Consider the following 18,945-nt stretch of genomic DNA (forward strand, 5'->3'; position numbering starts at 1 on the left):
CATCCATCCATCCATCCATCATCTTCCGCTTCTCTGGGGTTCGGGTCGCGGGGGCAGCATCCTGAGCAATGAAGCCCAGACCTCCCTTTCCCCAGCCACTTCCACTAGCTCCCTGGGAGGGATTCCGAGGCGCTCCCAGGCCAGCTGGGCGATATAGTCACGCCAGCGTGTCCTGGGTCTTCCCCGGGGTCTCCTCCCCGGTGGACTTGCCTGTGACACCTCCCGAGGGAGGCGTCCAGGAGGCATCCTAACAAGATGCCCGAACCACCTCAACTGGCTCCTCTCGACGTGAAGAAGCAGCAGCTCTACTCCGAGTCCCTCCCGGATGACCGAACTTCTCACCCTATCTCTAAGGGAGAGTCCAGACACCCTGCGGAGGAAACTCATTTCAGCCGCTTGTATTCGCGATCTCGTTCTTTCGGTCATTACCCAAAGCTCATGTCCATAGGTGAGGGTGGGAACGTAGATCGACCAGTAAATCGAGAGCCTTGCCTTATGGCTCAGCTCTTTCTTTACCACAACAGAACGGTAAAGAGCCCGCATCACTGCTGACCCAGCACCAATCCGCCTGTCAATCTCCCGCTACCTTGTACCATCACTCGTGAACAAGACCCCGAGATACTTGAACTGCTCCACTTGAGGCAAGAGCTCATCCCTGACCCAGAGAGGGCTCTCCACCCTTTCCCGCGTGAGAACCATGGCCTCGGATTTGGAGGTACTGATCCTCATCCCGGCTGCTTCACACTCGGCTGCAAACCGATCCAGTGAAAGCTGAAGTTCACGGCCTGATGTCCCCAATAGGACCACATCATCTGCAAACAGCAGAGATGTGACCCTGAGGTCACCAAACCGGACACCCTCCATCCCCTGACTGCGCCTAGAAATTCTATCCATAAAAATTATGAATAGAATTGGTGACAAAGGGCAGCCCTGACGGAGTCCGACTCTCACTGGGAAAAAGTCTGACTTACTGCCGGCTATGCGAACCAAACTCCTGCTTTGTTTGTACAGGGCCTGAATGGCTCGTATCAAAGAGCCATGTACCCCGTACTCCCGAAGCACCTCCCACAGAATACCCCGGGGAACACAGTCGAATGCCTTCTCCAAATCCACAAAGCACATGTGGACTGGTTGGGCAAACTCCCATGAACCCTCCAGAATCCTGGAGAGGGTAAAGAGTTGGTCCAGTGTTCCACGACCAGGGCGGACTCTCTTCTCCAGTACCCTTGCATAGACCTTACCAGGGAGGCTGAGGAGTCTGATTCCCCTGTAGTTGGAACACACCCTCCGGTCCCCCTTTTTAAAAAGAGGCACCACCACCCCAGTCTGCCAATCCAGTGGCACCACCCCCGATGTCCACGCAATGTTGAAAAGGCGTGTCAGCCAAGACAGCCCCACAACATCCAGAGCCTTGAGGAACTCGGGACGGATATATATATATATATATATATATATATATATACATATATATATATACTGTATATATAAAATATTTCTCATGTTGAGGATGATGTAAGATTATAAGACTTTTTAACTCATTTTCAGCCATTGTTTACCTTTTTAAAGTAATTTAAAAATGATCTCAGTACATAGGCAGATAATTTTGCTCGTTTTAAGTAATATGCTTGAATTAAGCAAAATGATCTGCTAATACATTGAGTTTATTTACTTGACAAAATTGCATAAAACAATGTCTGAAAATAACTTTAAAAATATTTACTTTAATAAACTTACAACAACCTCAGCATGAGAAATATTACATATATCGACTAGAATTAGGATCATTTCACCTGATAGATAGCATATTTTGCAACATGATCCTAGATGAATGACCTGGTTAGGCAGTGGAATGTAAGTATAAATGTGTGAATGGCACCCACAAAGACACAGTATCTTCAGTATCTTCAGTAAGCCTAGAGCTGCAGCAGGAAACATCCTAAACCAGAGACACGTGGTACGAGTGAACGGTGTCAGCTTTCTGTTTCTTCAGAATCACTTTTACTCCTCGCTCAGTAAAAAGGAACTTTGCACAGTGATGCACTCATACACTCACTCACACGCACACACATAACAAAGATGTAATCAAGGAAGTAAACGTCACTGCCATAGCCAGGGTAAAAGTCAAAAATAGTCGGAGGGCGGAGTCAAGCAAGCGTGGTTAGACGTGTCACTGGATACTGAGATTCAGCCTTATCACTCAGAGTCATTCTTGTAACCTGAGCATTAAACTGGTTCCTAGAGTACTTACGTCATTAGGCAGCACCTCCACGGTGGTGTTGTAAAACTTATCTCCATTCGTCTCAATATTTCCACTTCGAAAGAAGTACCTACAGAGAGAGAGAGAGAGAGAGAGAGAGAGAGAGAGAGAGAGAGAGAGAGAGAGAGAGAGAGAGAGAGAGAGAGAGAGAGAGAGATATTAAAGTTGTTATAAAACCAAATATAGCTTTATTACAGTATACAGTGGGTGAAATAAGTACTGAACACGTGACTATTTTTCTAAGTAAACATATTTCTAAAGGCCCTATTTAGACATGAAATTCTCACTGGATGTCGGTAAGAACCCATCCAATCCACACATGCAAAGAAATCAAACCATAGAGGTCCAAAAATTATGTGTAATAATGAGAAATGACACAGGGAAAAAGTATTGAACACATGAAGAAATAGGGGTGGAAAAAGCCATGGAAAGTCATGACACCAGCTGAAATCTATCAGTAATTAGAAAGCAATCCTGCCACATATAATATTACATAAGTGCAATGTTAATATCAACTGAGGGCCTATAAACAGGTGTCTCATTGCCAAGGTGCCACACAAGAAACATCTCATGATGGGCAAAACCAGTGAGCTCTCTCAAGACCTTCGCAACCTTGCTGTTGCAAAACATACTGATGGCATTGGTTACGTAAGAATTTCTAAACTACTGAAGGTTCCAGTGAGCACTGTTGGGGCCATAATCTGGAAGTGGAAAGAACATCATTTCACCATAAACTGGCCATGACCAGGTGCTCCCTACAAGATTTCAGACAGAGGAGTGAAAAGAATTATCAGAAGAGTTGTCCAAGAGCCAAGGACCACTTGTGGAGAGCTACAGAAAGACCTGGAATTCAAAGAAAACAATAAGTAATGCACTCAACCTCCTGAGGTGGGAACATGATGGTGTAGGGCTGTGTTTCAGCATACAGCACTGGCACGCTTCATATAATTGCAGGAAGGATGAATGGACAAATGTACCGAGACATTCTTGATGAAAATCTAAAGCCCAGAGTTCATAGAAGGAGCCCATGGAACCTTTGAAGAGCATTTGTGTGGAGGAACGGGCCAAAATCACAGCTGAGCTATGCATGTAACTAGTTACTCCATACAGGAGGCGTCTTTAAGCTGTCATCTCCAACAAAGGCTTTTGTACAAAGTATCAAATAAATTTCAGTAAGCCTATTCAATACTTTTTCCCTGTGTCATTTCTCATTATTACACATAATCTATGGTTTGATTTCTTTGCATGTGTGGACTGGATGGGTTGGTGCCAACATCTGGTGACAATTTCATGTCAATAGCACCTTTAGAAATAAATTTACTTAGAAAATCTGTGACATGTTCAACAGTTATTTCACCTGCTGCGTGTGTATATGTATGTAATATATATATATATATATATATATATATATATATATATATATATATATATATATATACACATACATACACAATGCTTCAAAAATGACCATCAATTAGTGTGTTTTCAATAAAATAAAAGCAATTTATTGCTATAAAAGATTCCTGTTTAGCTTCACGGACTTTAAATATTTTTAGGACCCTTCAAAACCGAAAATTTGTTATAATAAAAAATGAGTTAACATAAAATTAATATCGGGAACGCCTCATATATCAGAGGCAATGAGATCAAATCTCAAGGCAGAAAACCTGACAAATTAAACAACTAAAATTACACATCTAAAAATACCTTTTGGTGTCACTGTATAAGCATTTAATGTGTATAAAATAATATCAATCATTAAGCACCTAAAAAGACATTGTGCAATAAAGTTTGCACAAAATGCCATATTTGAGAGAAGGACATTACACAAACCGCTGCTGAGAGAAGGACATTACACAAACCGCTGCTGAGAGAAGGACATTACACGAACTGCTCTCCATTATGGAGGATGATGGCCACCCACTGCCCACCATCATCTCGTACAGGAGGAGCATGTTTAGTGGCAGGTTGCTGTCACAGAGCTGCTCAACCGACAGATTCAGGAGATCCTTTGTCCTCAGAGCCATCAGGCTCTTCAACTCTTCCCAGGGGGCCAGAAGAGAAGGGTGAAGAGACAGGAGGACTGAATCTGAATCTCATGTTAAATGACGAATCATCATAGGTCTTACAGCTCATGCTTATCTTGTGTTTCTTTATCCATCTGCACATATAGTGTGCTGCACATACTGCACTTTCTGCATACCTTATTGAACATCTTGCACATCTGGACACTAGACACTATATTAGGCACAATATCTGCACACATTTATTCATTCAGTGTGGTCATTATATGCCATTACCTGTAACTTCTTGTACAGTCATTATTGCACTGCACTGCATCTCTCATCTCAGGTTATAGATATTATCACAGATTGTTATATTTTTCCTATTTGTATATATGCCTGTAGATTGGATCTGGTATATTTATTCTTGTTATATGTCTACACCCTTATTACTATTACTGTACAGTAAAGTATCTATCTATCCATCTAGCTATATTTGTGCACTTATTTTTACTTGATCTGAAACCTTTGCATAAAACTATAAGTGCTTTTCTTTCTTTTGTTAGTTATTAAGTAAATACATACATGAAATAATGACAAACAAAAAGGAAATGCACTTATAATGGAATGCAAAAGTTTGATAACTCCAGATCAAGTAAAAAGTACTGAAATATGGCATTTTTCTGCAATGTTTATTGCACAACTACAGTTTATTTACTGAATTTAACATATTGGGGGAAAAACGGACCATGTGCAACAGTTATTGTATATTTTACATTTATTATTAGCATTTATTAGTATTGTTTTTCCAATATGATAAACCTAGCAACTAAAAGTACAGTTTGCACAAAAAATGCCATATTTAAGTACTTTTTTCTTGAGTACTTACACATAAGCAGGGCTGAACAATTAATCATTTACTTAAGATTCACTCAATCTTTTTCAAGTTTTCAAACTTTTGCATACAATTGTAAGTAATTTTCTTTTTTGTGTGTCATTATTTCACATGTGTATTTATTTAATGACAGTAATAATGCTCAATAATGTCAAATGTATCAAGTTTTATAACGTTAAAAAACAAAGTAATTTTAGACTATTTCTATTCATCATGGAAAGTTCAAACAATGGAAACGGCAGCTGGAGTTCAAACAGCATTACAAAATTTTTTCACGGCTGTGACGATACGAAAGTAGCACTTTCCTAAGTGATACACAGCTGTTTAACACTCAACACTTATTAGTCAGAACCGATGCTAAATTTATCAGTTCCTAATCATTGCAGTGAAGCATATGACAACAACACAGGCTTTCAGGTTTGCTGCACTTCTGGGAATGTCTGGGAGATATTTTCATTCACGTTATGAATGTCACTGACACGCACCACCCAGCCAGGCTTTCAGCTGGCTGGTATCGAGTGTGATCGTATTCCATATACCTTGTCAACCACTGGACACCCATTCAGTGTGTCCTCTTGGTTTTGAGTGAAATTTCATAACAATGCTCGGTTTACTGTATTTGCCTGAGCTGAGGATGAGACACAGGAGCTGTGGTTGTGTATCTGTTTGCAATGCAAAAAGTATATGCCTTACAGTAAAGGCTTTGGGCTTGTACTATCAATGACTCTCACAATAAAGGACTGTAGTAGGCAGCTGGGTAAACTTACGCTGTCACTGAGCTTTACTACACTGTCTCGGTATGCTTGGGGCCTAAAGAACCATAAAGCACAGAGCGTAGTCTCTACATTGATTCTGACTCCAGTCAATCTTATGGATAGCATGTCTCCATGATATCTTTTCTTCTGTTCAGGCCTCTTATCCTTCGTGTGGCGTTCAAGTCTGTGGGACTCATTTTCAGTGTTTACCAAAATAAAGAGTGATTTGATTTATTATTTTAACCTCAGATTCTATGCCACCATTGCTCATTTTCTGTGAAGAACATATAAAATAACACATTTTCAGTGTCTTCACACTGTAAACCCCCACGTTTATGAACATGGGGAATAACAGTGTGGAGGTGATGGGTCCCTTCGCTCTGTTCTCCTCCTACATGGCCTGCTGTTAGTGTGTAGGTGTGTATGTGAGGGTGGACAACATGGACAGGCTGCTGACTGGCTGAATAACAAACACATCAACACCACACAAGGGTTAATGGCTTGTTCATGATTCCTCTGATTCTTCTGTCTCAATTAGGAGGATGACTGAAGTCTACCAACACTTATAGTGACCATGTGAATCTGCAATAATCAAAGAGGTTAGCCTTCTTGACGCCTGCTGCCACTAGTCTTCTCTTAATGTTGAGGCCTGTCTTCTTCAACAGCACAGGAAAAATGCTCATAATGTAGGCTACCCAACTTTTTGCAGCTCAGCACAAAAAGTTGCCTTCAAAGTTTATAACAGGTGAAGAGTCAAAAAAGCAGGCAAAACATGTCTTAAAACAACTGTAAACTGTGCAGCCTCTAATGCACAGTCAATGGCACTGATTGATACTATATTTTTGCTGGATAGATATTATTAGTGGCAACCCGTAGCCCTTTTAGTACAACAAAGACCAACCACAACTTAGAGAACGCAGTTTAATGTTTATATAGAAATACATAATTAATTTATGACTTCATAAAGTTTTTTCCTGAGAAGCTATCTGCTGTCAAAATGTCAACTTTAGATTAATCTGTGTGGTAGATCCATTAGCACACAGACCATAACCAAAAACATTTCCTACAGCCAGTGCTCTGAGCCTAGCCACGTCCACTCCATACATCTTGTTGCTGGCCATCCTCTCCCTCCATTATCAGTGAATTAGTTCTTCTGATAATATGTTCAAATGAGAGCTTTCCCTGTCCTGCTTTTTCATTTGTAAAGACCACAGCCTGGACAGTGCTGATCATTATTACATTTAAAGATCCTTTCAAGTTCTTTTATCCTGGTTCCACAGACCGCTAATCTGTGTCAACCACTGGTTTCTTTGTTTTTAATAATTCATCCATGTAGACAAACGCATTCCACTCCTTCTACATCTCCACTTCACAAAGGTGAAACTAGTGGTTTTCCAGTTGTCTGGCTTTCCTGCTGACTTTTGTTTCCTTACACTGCGCTAAAATGTTCTTTAACTTTGCTGATAAAGGCCTTCAGGTCTTCCACCTTTGCCGCTATGACTGTTGTGTCATCCACACATCAAAGGTTACTGATGTTTCTTCCACCACTCTTGTATCCTCAATCATCTTCATCCAGTTGTGCTTCTTTTATTATATGTTCAGGTTGAACAAGTATGGTGATAGTGGGCAGCCTTGCCTTACTCCTGAAACCAGTCTGTCCATTTTCAGTCATGGGTGTGACTTGTTGTTCAGTGTAGAGGTTCCTCATTAGAACAATGAGACTTTCCATACTTGTAACTGGTCAAAGGCTGCTCTGTATTTCACAGTCATGGACTGGAGTTTAGGGAACCAGCCTTGTGACCGGAAGGTCACCGGTTCGATCCCCAGAGCCGACAGCACATGACTGAGATGTCCTTGAGAAAGATACCTAACCCCCAACTGCTCCCTGGGCGCTGTGGATTGGGCTGCCCGCTGGGCAAGTGTGCTCACTGCCCCCTAGAGTGTGTGTGGTGTTTCACTTCATGGATGGGTTAAATGCGGAGGTGAAATTTCCCAGTTGTGGGACTAATAAGGGCCACTTATTATATTATTATTATTATTAAAACACATATTACCTTTCTTCTTGAATTATTTGGCTTTTTAAATTATCCAGTGTACATCAGTAAGGATATATCTTGCTCCGCTGTCTTCCATGAATCCCACTTCTGTTCACACATCTGTTAGTTCTTTGTCAGTTTAAGGTAATGCATTAAAATAACAAGTGTCAAAACTGTATTAACACAAAGGACACAGAGTATCAAGTAGTGCTACAACCCAACTGAACTAATATGAACATGCTTTGCATCGATCAACAGAGTACAAAACTGTCCAGCGTCTATATTAATATGAAAGGCTCAGTCGCAGCACATAGAGAAGTATGTGAAGATGAAATTACAACAGTTGTGGCCAAGCTCGTTTAGATATCAGATGTTTTATGTACACGTAGGAGGAGCAGCTGAGACTGCAGCTTCCTGGCATGTAGCATAAAAGTGGCAAGCCTCTTTCTGAAAGTGCTTCAAAGACACGCTTACTATGGAAATAATGCAGTAATTGGATGAAACTGCAAACTTTATTGAGTTTGCATGATTTCTCACAATCGCAATTTCCAGGAGGGTCTGGTACAGGGATATAAAGACCTCCTCAACGTTCCTATCTGCCAGCTACTGAGCTGTTTTGCAAAAATTATATTTGCTTGACATAGTTTGGTCTGCACATTAACCAAATCTCGCTCAGAATCTTGAAATATATATGTTGCAATGTGATCAATTTCTGGCAGTGATTTCAGGCCCTGCCTGACTCATTGCCTAGCATATTCTGAATTGCTTAAGCATAATCAGAATAGCTGACTCAAATTCCAAAACACTTCCTGTGGGGTGTTTTCTGTTGACATGCCATTGTTTTGTGTCCAGATGAAGGCGTGAAAAGGCCAGCAAATTTTATTGCATATTGCCATCTTTCAATAAAGGCTCCTCATACTTTACTTAAGACGGTGTGCCTGGGAATGTCTTTGCTCTGGGATTTACTTTGCACATGCCCTGTGGAGGCAGATGGATTTTTTTTGCTTTTTACCTCTCCCGGTATGGAACCGATATTTTGAGTTTGCTGCACTCATGCCCCAGAAGCACCTGTCTTACTGCTTCATTTATGTGACCTAAGTAGCACTTCTTCATTTCCATTGCTTCACACTTCCTGTGAGATTGTGTAATTATTTTTCAACTACAGGGACCAGATTCCTCAATCAGAGTTCTTATTTTTTAGGAAATGCACACTCAGCCTTCCAAGCAACACATTTTGCCTTCGAAATGCCTTACAGCAACCCCCACGCTTAGCACAGGTTTCGAAAGCATACAATCGAATCCAGGGGAATGATACTGCAGCCATGTATATAGTTAATAAAACATGCAGTCCATGTATACTGAAAATAATAAACCTTTGGACATTTACCCTGGGGTTTTAAGGGGATAAGAGTGCCAGTGAACTCTGACCATAAAGCAATATCAAGCTTATCAGTAGTACAAGGGAAGAAACACAGACTGTGTCTTTAAATAAAGCTATAAGGTTTGCTTCAGCACATTTAATAAACAAGGCCTAGATTTATCAGCACCTTCATGATTTTCTCATTTGATTTTAAAAAGTTACTAACTATCTCCTATTAATCACAGTAGCAAATGAGGCAACAACCTGGAAAAAGTACTAATGTCTAAATCTAATGCAGACCACGCATTGGTAAGTGACATAATGAGAGGAGGGAAACTCGGAGGAATTTTGGGCAAGAGTTCGGCACGGCTTCTGCAGGTCACGAGAAGGCCGAACCTCCATTAAAGATCAACTGCAGGTGTGGACAAGGTTGAGGAGAAAGGGGAGGAGGTGGGGTGCGAACTTTGTCATGAGTAGGAGTAGTGAAGGACTGGTATTTACATATTCTCTCTATATATAGTAAGCTGGAATTAAGTAGGAGGAGTTTACGCATGGTCTTTTCTCAAACTTCAGTTATGTCTTAACTCCATATCTTACTCACTTAAAAGTAGAGGTAGGGAACCAAAAATATACTGTATCTAAATTCAAACATGCAAGTATATAAAGTAACGATCTGGAGGGTCCTTCTCTTCTATAGCCTAGAGTACACTATAAGGTCTAAGGTGAAAGGTTGACAGTAGTGTCCATCGTACATCAGTCCATTTCAGAAGAGCTCAGAGAAGTCTGATTTCTGGATGCTGCTGATATCTGGGTGAGCTGTGCATAGTACGGTCTTATCCTGCATTTGCAGATGCAGCAACAGTGCTAATGCTCCCTGGGAGATCAAAAGCCACTCAGTTGTGCTTTTTGGCCTTTACACACACAGATTCACCGGAAGAACATTTGCTCATAGAGGAACGTTTTTCCTAAACTGGATTATTCGCTGCTGCATCTTTTGTGGCGAGCCTTTAACTATCTGTTCTTATAAAGCACTAGGCCTTTCCTGGATGCTCCTTTTATACCCAAGCATAATTGCATCACATGTTTAAGATGTTTTTTGAACATTTCACAATATTCTTAATCTGTCCCAACTTTTCCATATGTGCTGCAATTTTTGCATCAATTTCTGAGTGAGCTGCTGTCCAGAGAAAACAATGCATCTCCATCTTAGTCAATTTTAAGCTTTGTACATAATTTCAACATCAGCGGTCCTTCATGTTGTGTAATTTTTTCTTACATTGACTTACATTGAAAGGAGTGTTTTTGCCTTTTCCAGTAAAGTTACTATTTTGGAGATACTTGTTTTTCTTTGGACAGCAATGAGATTTAAAGAAAACAATGAAGTTGATGAGGTAAATGGTAAATATTTTCACTTAAATACTTTAGTTGCATTTCACATTCTTTCTTAACATTTATGGACATGAGGTTTGCATACTCATACTCGGGTATACTAATGAAGTACAAATACTCAAGTATTTTCCGCCCCTCAACTCAGACATACACATTATGAGAAAAGGCACAACCATTATGTGCATTATAAACAGAAGAGGCTTGACTGGTTTGGTGTCTTTGGGTGGTAAGTACTAAGCAAGTGAAGGGTGCAACTTTATACCGAAAGCTTTAAAAGGAACGGATGTAGGGCCAGTGCACCTAAATGTGCACAGAGAACGCAGAGGGTTCATGCTTTAATGTCTGAGTGTGGAGGGTAGTTAAGCTTTCAGTGGAAAGCTCCAAATGCTTTCCTGTAACCACTCCCGTTTTAGTCCTGAGCAAAGACTCCAGGGATGGAGCAACATCCTGCCTCCTGTTTCCCACCCCTTCAGAAAGTGTTAGAAATCAGAATATCCTCGCCTCCTACATACAACTGTGGCCTAATAAGACTCAGAAGATTAACCTCTTATGCTGCAGGGTATATTTTGGTTTGTCCATCTAAATTTACATGACCAATTTGTAAGGCAAATTATTCAGTAACTGCATGAAATAAATGCAAATTTTAATTAAATCTTTTTTTTTTTTTGGTAAAAGTTTCCCTCAAATTAACAGAACGTGTGTATTATGATCACACATATTGCTATAAGCTTATAATTTACTGCTGCAAGCCAAAAATCTCTTTGTATTATTTTATAAAATTAATTTTTACAGAGCAGATCACTGAAGAGACGCCATCTGTTTATAGTTTATAGCCCAGATTTGTGGAAAATGGGTTGACGTTAAGCAAAAAAAAAAGTTATTATAAGGGTTTTAAATTACATCACCCATCTATTTGACTGGAAAGAAGACAGTTACAGCCTCATACGTCACCCACTGTTTGAATGTAGCTTATGAAATATGAAAGTTATGAAAAATATGACGAGGTGCTTTTCAGAATGACCGGTGGTTCCAAGAAGTTTAAGAGGTTACAAGAAGAAGATCTAGAAAAACTTTTATCACTTGCATTTGTAGAGTGTCAGCAATACTTGCTTCCCTGCAATAACATAACTGATTGAACTTAAGCGAAATCTTGTTTTCATTTTGTGGTGGTCAACCATACCAGGTGTTTTAGAACAGAGAAAGGAGTAAACTGTACAGTGCAGTGTAGAGGTGGGTAATATGACCATTTTTTTATAGTTACTGTGATGAATGTCACAATGCAGTTTTCTGAGCATATAATGGATCTCATCAGCACTACAGCAATACACTAACTACATGTTTCATTACAAAGGGAATAAGATTAGGCTTGTTTAGCTGGAATTATCATTTTAATTGATGTTTATTATTATTATTATTAGTATTATCATCATGGTATGTTTTATCTGTGGGACTACAGGTTCTATTTTGCCTGTTCTAACGTGATGCATATCATAAAATCATAAAATGTCATAAGTTTTGTCTTATTGCCCAGCCCTAGTACTGTGGAACCTTTGGGACTTGGAATGAAGGGCAGAGCTTTCAAGTGATGTTTTAGCCAAAAATTATATGTACACAATTTTTCCTTTAGTCCAAATATAGTTGATTGGCAAAGATCTGTTTGGTGTTTGTAATTTGCTTCTTTAATTTTGAACTGGTGCTAAAAAAAACTAATGTAGATAACAAATGGATTTGCATAGGTGGTTTTGTAACATTGACAGACTGTTACCTACAGTCATTTGCAAAAGTTTGAACACCTTTATTGAGTTTCTATGTGAAAATAAGTTAACATCTTCTACAGAGAACACAGGTATATGGCATTTTCTGTAAATTGTAGTACTGAGTTTTGTGAAAAAAAAAAATATATATAAAATGCGTAACTTTTGCACAAGCAACATTTTATGCTTTAGCTTTTTCCTTTTCTTAACTTCAGAAAATAAACAGCAGTTGTGCATTAAAATGTGCATTTGGTACTTGTAGAGAATCTGTACCTTAGTTTCACTTAGAAAATCAATAAAGTATATAATTTGACCAAACTTCTGCATATGACTGTATAAAAACTGACGGAAGTAGAGCCTAAATTTGACTTCAAGATAAATTCCATTGTCATTTTTAATTTAGGCAACATACATTTGCCTGTATTTTGTCCAGTCTGTTGGAGAATACTTTACAACAGGGCAATGCTAAGCAGGATTATAAACTTCTATTACTTCTATAGATAGATACTTCTATTACTTCTCACAGCTTTGAAACTCAAGAAAGCAAACCTTGGAGATAAAAACAGGTCTTGACTGAATGACTAAATTTGGGGAATGGGGGAAAAATTCTATGAATCACATTTAGTCCAAGCCATAGCTTTAAGTGCAGGGGTCTACTCTCACCCTTTGATGGTCTGAGGCTGGGAGAAGGTGATGAGGACATGATCTCCTTTGACAGGAGTAAGACCCCAGAAGAAGTCTTCTCCCCGGTAAGCCTTGTCCAGGGAGTGACCTTGATAGTCCTTCAGACTGGTGCTCAAAACAGCAACAGGGTTGTTGTGGGCCTTGAACAGAATTTGCTTCCCAAAGTCTTTGTCCTAAACAATGCAGACAAAAACACACCCACAGAAACAGAATTACCAAAACATGATTCAAATTCTGAGTAACTTGCTTTTTTGCAATGTGTGATAATAAATCACGACGAAATTAACAAAAAGCAAATTTAAGAGAAGAAAAACTTGACTAACTTTGAGGTTCTGTATTTTTCCAGGCAGGGAGGAGTGTAGACCCACGTGCTGAAACTGCGAGGGTTTGAAGGTGCGCTTTAGTTTGGCCTTTTCGTTACTGCAGTGTTTCTGTGAACAAATCACACTGATAAACCTACAAGCTCCAGCAAAAAACAGTACTTACCAGTTCACCAAGACCATTCAATAGACTGCATTCAGTCATCCCTATAAACAATGTATTATATGATAATAGATATTATTATTTCAATTGTTTTATAGATCCTGGTGAAAAACAGCATACAGAGACCTCTCTTCATTTTTGTAGTTGAAATGGCCATTAAGCACAAGTTATTCAAAACTATGAGGAGATTAGATTCAAGCTTGCATAAAAAATAAGAAAGCAGGAGGAAAAGAACCCAGATAACAAGCATATATTGGTCCGCTGACTTGACAATCTTGGCATCCCGCTGACTGTTTGCCACTTCTAGCCCACCCTCGGACCACCCAGATTATCGTCCTGCATAAAAGCTCTCACTAGTTTTTAACCTCTTTAGAGATTAGAACAGATTTTAAATGCACAAAGACTTTTATTTTAGAAAATGAACTAAGACAAATATTACAAACTACTGAGAAAAAAATAATGACTAGGCCTGAAATAAAATGATTATGATAACAGATTATAGAAAATGCTTTTACTGACACTGTGCTAGATTAAAATGATTTACTAAACTAATTTACAAAGTATAAATGAAGAAAGGAAAAACAAGCAAATTGGAGTGTAGGTTGAAATCGAGAGAGGATAATTGGAACTTTGTTTATTACGCTGCTTAACCTCCTGTGGGTTGCCTGGAAAATGCTGAGCAAAACCCCAGTAGTCCGCTTTGCCATCAGCGGACCAGCAGAGGCGCACTGACCTCTTGCTATCAGAGAAAAAAAAACCCACAAGTTTTTAAAATGAGTTTTGAAAAATTATTAAACTCTACAGAGAAAATGGGACTCCTAACAACCACCTGCAAGACCTGGTGGACCATCAAAACTGTCCCCATCACATTAACAGTGCTTAAAGTAGGCCTGTGACTAGTGACGGTTAATAGAGTAACTGCGGTAACAGTTGCCTGCAACGATAAAAACTCAATTCCTGTCAGTTAAAAAAATGACTTTATTAATAAGTAAATTTATGGATATCATGCACACCATAACAACACAGCAGTATTCAAACACACTATAAGTATACTTTTAAACAATGAGTGACATCCTTATACTAATGCCACATGAATTGTACCTAACATGCTAGAAATGCAGTTGTATTGTTCCATACATGTTCCATACCTTTTAGGTCATCGTCACACCACAGTGTAGAGTTTAAGACTGAAAAACGATTGTCTCAGGAACAACACTAGATAAAAACAATCATGTGAAACCACCTCAGGGGAAATGGCTTCAAGAAAAGAAAGCAAAGAGCTTAGCTAAGCAGCCACAAACTCTCAGATGGTAAAGTTTGTGTGACATTCACCATTTTGTTCTTTCCTATGCTAACTGCAGCAGTATACTACAACCACAACTTTTACTGAAATGCACTTTATTATGTCATTTTGTGGCTTTCTCCCTTTGAGAGAAGGAGAAATCAAGCTGCCTTCCATTTCTGCTCATTCTTACACTGTGAGAAGACAACTCAGCGCTATTGGTCTGAAAGGATCTGTCACTGACAAGAGGCCCTCATTGAGAAAAGATGTCAGACAAAAATAAGAACATCTGCAAATCAAAGAAGCTGTTAGTGCTGGAACAACAGACTGACCACCCGAGTCCAGACCTCAACATCAACGAATGTGTTTGGGATTACTTGGATAGGGAGAGGCAAGAAATGAAAACAACTTCTAAGACTGAACTTTGGAGATCTTCAAAAATATCTCTGTAGATTTTTTTTGCAAAATTGAAAGTAAGTATACTGAAAGAATGGAAGCTGTAATGAAGGCAAAGAGTGGACACAGTGAATACGGAAACATATTGTTGCTGAGGCTTCTGGTCATTTTCTGTTAACGTTTGCTAAAAAGCAGTTAAATCTGTTTTTTTCCAGATGTTGAAAAATGAATAACTTGTACTACATTATGGGAAAATGGGAAGTTATTAAGTCACGGGCCATTAAAGTAATGTTATAAAGATGATTGTGGGGGCTCTTTTGAATAGAATAGAATAGAATAGAATAGAATAGAATAGAATAGATCAGAACAGAATAGAATAGAACAGAATAGAATAGAACAGAATAGAATAGAACTTTACTGGTCGTCAAACTGGAATTCTTACACACGGCCATATGAAAAATCACACATTAAGATTGCACTAAAGTATGCAAAACTTAGAAATTTAGAACTAAATATAATTGATCAGGATATCTGGTTTTGTTTAACTAAATGCTGCTGAAACTAATGATCTCACATTTATTCCTCTTAGTATTAGAACTATAAGTAGAACCTAATAAAAATATCATCTTACAGCATCCTTCTCTGGGTTACACACTTTGACCCAGAGGATGTGATCCAGCAGCCAGTCAATGGGCTTGTCTTTGTGGAACATCAGAACAAACTCCACAATCCTGGGCAAATCCGAAGCTCGGAAAAGCTTACCTGAAAAAAAGAAAAACAAAACAAAACATCAACAGATGATAATACGAGGCTCCTTTGCAAAGCCTGGATCACACGTCTCAGCTAGGTGTGTCTGTTTTCTATTCATTACAGGAAGTATGCTACTCTAATTTGAGTATCACTGAGCATAAGTGAGAGTGAATGCGTGGTTGAGTGAGTGATCTGTTCCTCTGCATAGGGATCTTTGCGAGTAGATAACAGAAGATTTTGTGTGAGGTGTCAGCTTACTCTGGTTTGCAGTTTAACACCCTGCTTTGTGAAAACTGGGTGGAATGAAGCTGTGCTATTGTGATTGTGTTGCCGCTACTTCGTCTATAATCTGACAGTTACAGGACACCTGAGAACTAAGACAAAGATGTTCTGTTCCTGGTTTAACTCAGACTCAAACACACCTCTATCACCATAACGACAGACATATCAGTATAATGAGTAGCTAAAGAGAGAAACATTTTTATTTTTACTTTTATGACTGTGTCTCACTTGCAAAAAGCCTGGAGAGTCATGATCTGATGAGATTGATAAGACTTTTGTCTGCACATTGCTTTGTGGAGTGTTATCAGTGAAGTACCTGAAGTTGTGAAGACTGGGTACAGTGAGGAGAGAAGAGAAGAGAAGAGAAGAGAAGGAGAAAAAAGAAGAGTGGGAAATAGAAGAGAAGTAGAGAGATGAGATGAGAGAAAAAAAAACAGATGTGAAGGATAGAAAGGAAAAGGGAAAAGAAAGGGAAAGAGGAGAGAAAGAAATGAGCAGAAATGTGAAGAGGACAGAGGACATAAGACAGAAGAGATGAGAAAGGAAAGAGGAAAGACAAAAAAGATGAAAAGGAAAGAGAAGAGAAGCAAAAAGGAAAGAGAACAGACCTGAAGACAGAAGAGAGCAGAAGAGAACAGATGACAGAAGACAGATAAGAGAGGAAAAAGGAAAAGCGGAGAGAGGAAAAGAGAAAAGAAAAATATGAAATGAGAGAAGAGAAGAGAAGAGAAGAGTAAACCTACCAATAAATCCCAGTTGTGAAAACTCCAGGTAGAGCCACTGCTCTGTGACCACCTGTTGGACGTAGCCCTTTATAGTGTCAGAGTATCCTGACTTTGCTACAATATCGTCCTCCAGCTGAAACAAATACAAACACAAACACACTAAACGTGACAAATAAACTACAGAGCGTGTTAAAAACCATAAGAGCCTGTATCTGAATCTAAACTTCAACTCAACACACAAAAGTACATAACCTGCATAATAAACGTCATTGGAACTGGATTAGTTTTACAGGTGGGGATTTTAGTCCAGTAGTTTTTACAGTATGGCAGTATTAATATTCTCCTGAAATTGGCTTAACCCTCAGTAATAGCCGTCCTTGCAATCAACTGCAGTCTAATGGAGTAACACAATCTGCTAATTCACACGACTGTGTGATATTCTGTTATTGCCACTGGATGTGTACTTTGGCTTAATGCTGACGTGAATATCCAGGATATGATCTTTCAATCTAGGCCATGTGTGGGAAATCACACAGATGCCCTTAGACGTTTAAAAGTATCCAGACACCCCTTTTAGTGAATTCAGCTACTTTTAGTTGCACCTGCTGACACAGGTGTTCAGCTGTGCACACACAGCTTATACGGGTTTCGGTATTGATTGCTCAGAGTAAAGAAAACACAACAAATGGTTAGGTTCTTACCTGAATGTAATATGTACCCTTATGTTGAGCGTACAGCATAAGGAAACTGTAGTCCAGATTTTGCTTGGTCCTCCACCTAGAAGCAAAAGAAGGTAAGTACACATTTTGGTTTTAAGTACACATTTCTGGCAAACACAACTTTCTCATAAGCAAACACAAAGCAAACATTGGTACTTGCACAAAAAGAAGTGAGAAAAGCTCACCTGACTCTCTCTTTCGAGTCACCGAAGGTTTCCTTCAGGTTGGTGAAGTCTGGATAGTAGTGGGTGGAGGGGGAGATGACTTCAATCAGGCCCGACTTCACATCATCAGGAAAACTATACAAGCACAGAGATAGATACAATACAATATACTAAACAACCAATAAAAATAGTATAATACAATATACTAAACAACCAATAAAAATAGTATAATACAATATACTAAACAACCAATAAAAATAGTATAATACAATATACTAAACAACCAATAAAAATATAATGCGCAGTATGAAAATAAGTAAAATCGCAGACATTAAACAAATATGAAACATCCAGCTAATTAACTGAGTAACTATACACTGTAACAATTTGTTAGTAGTTGTATATGCATTGGTGTATACACCTGTGTATATCAACATCAATTAAACGTACAGGAATAAATCACTGCTGTCGGAAGAAAACCTTGCATCTCTATTTTTGACTTTTTTCAGTTTTTCACATAATTTGAAAATACTTGTTCTGCCTTACATTGTATTTAAAATTTATGATGAATGGACTAAAAGAAATGACCCAAAACAACTTGGAAATATTTCTGGTTCCATTGACTTACATTAAAAGTAAAGTAGGTTTTTTCCTTCTCCTGTAAAGTTACCATTTTGGAGATACAAGTTTTTCTTTCCGACAACAGCGAAATGCTGCTCTAAAGGCTTGCAAGTATAAAGACTTCATGGTTAAATAAACACTGAGCAAGAAAAAAAGTCAGAAGAAAAGCAGAAGACAGACACTTAAAGTTTGTAACTGTCTGCTCTGCTATCTGCTCCGTCTCTGCTGCCTCATTCACTCTCTGACACCATGACGCTCTCCAGGACAATGGTTGTTAGTACACAAAGGATTAGTGTCTGTTCCTCATAACAGATTTATCCCTTCGTCATTTGATAAGCCTGCTCTTTCTCCAGTGTGTCAGGTTCCTTCGTCAGGTTCTTGCTCCTTTTT

General features: G+C 39.0%; 1 protein-coding gene across 1 annotated transcript in view; it reads right to left on the reverse strand.

Moving 5' to 3' along the window:
- The window catches only part of zgc:154054 (uncharacterized protein LOC777616 homolog), a 37,094-nt gene that overhangs the window by 5,747 nt on the left and 12,402 nt on the right, over window positions 1–18,945 (reverse strand). The window contains exons 6-12 of the mRNA XM_017692020.2: window positions 17,956–18,069; window positions 17,753–17,828; window positions 17,070–17,184; window positions 15,926–16,056; window positions 13,457–13,564; window positions 13,113–13,306; window positions 2,249–2,327 (exon numbers count right to left, since the gene is read on the reverse strand). Coding sequence (XP_017547509.1) covers window positions 2,249–2,327; window positions 13,113–13,306; window positions 13,457–13,564; window positions 15,926–16,056; window positions 17,070–17,184; window positions 17,753–17,828; window positions 17,956–18,069 — 817 coding nt within the window. The remainder of the gene's footprint in view (window positions 1–2,248; window positions 2,328–13,112; window positions 13,307–13,456; window positions 13,565–15,925; window positions 16,057–17,069; window positions 17,185–17,752; window positions 17,829–17,955; window positions 18,070–18,945) is intronic.

This window comes from Pygocentrus nattereri, chromosome 8 (assembly GCF_015220715.1).
Source record: "Pygocentrus nattereri isolate fPygNat1 chromosome 8, fPygNat1.pri, whole genome shotgun sequence".
Taxonomy (NCBI): Eukaryota; Metazoa; Chordata; class Actinopteri; order Characiformes; family Serrasalmidae; genus Pygocentrus; species Pygocentrus nattereri.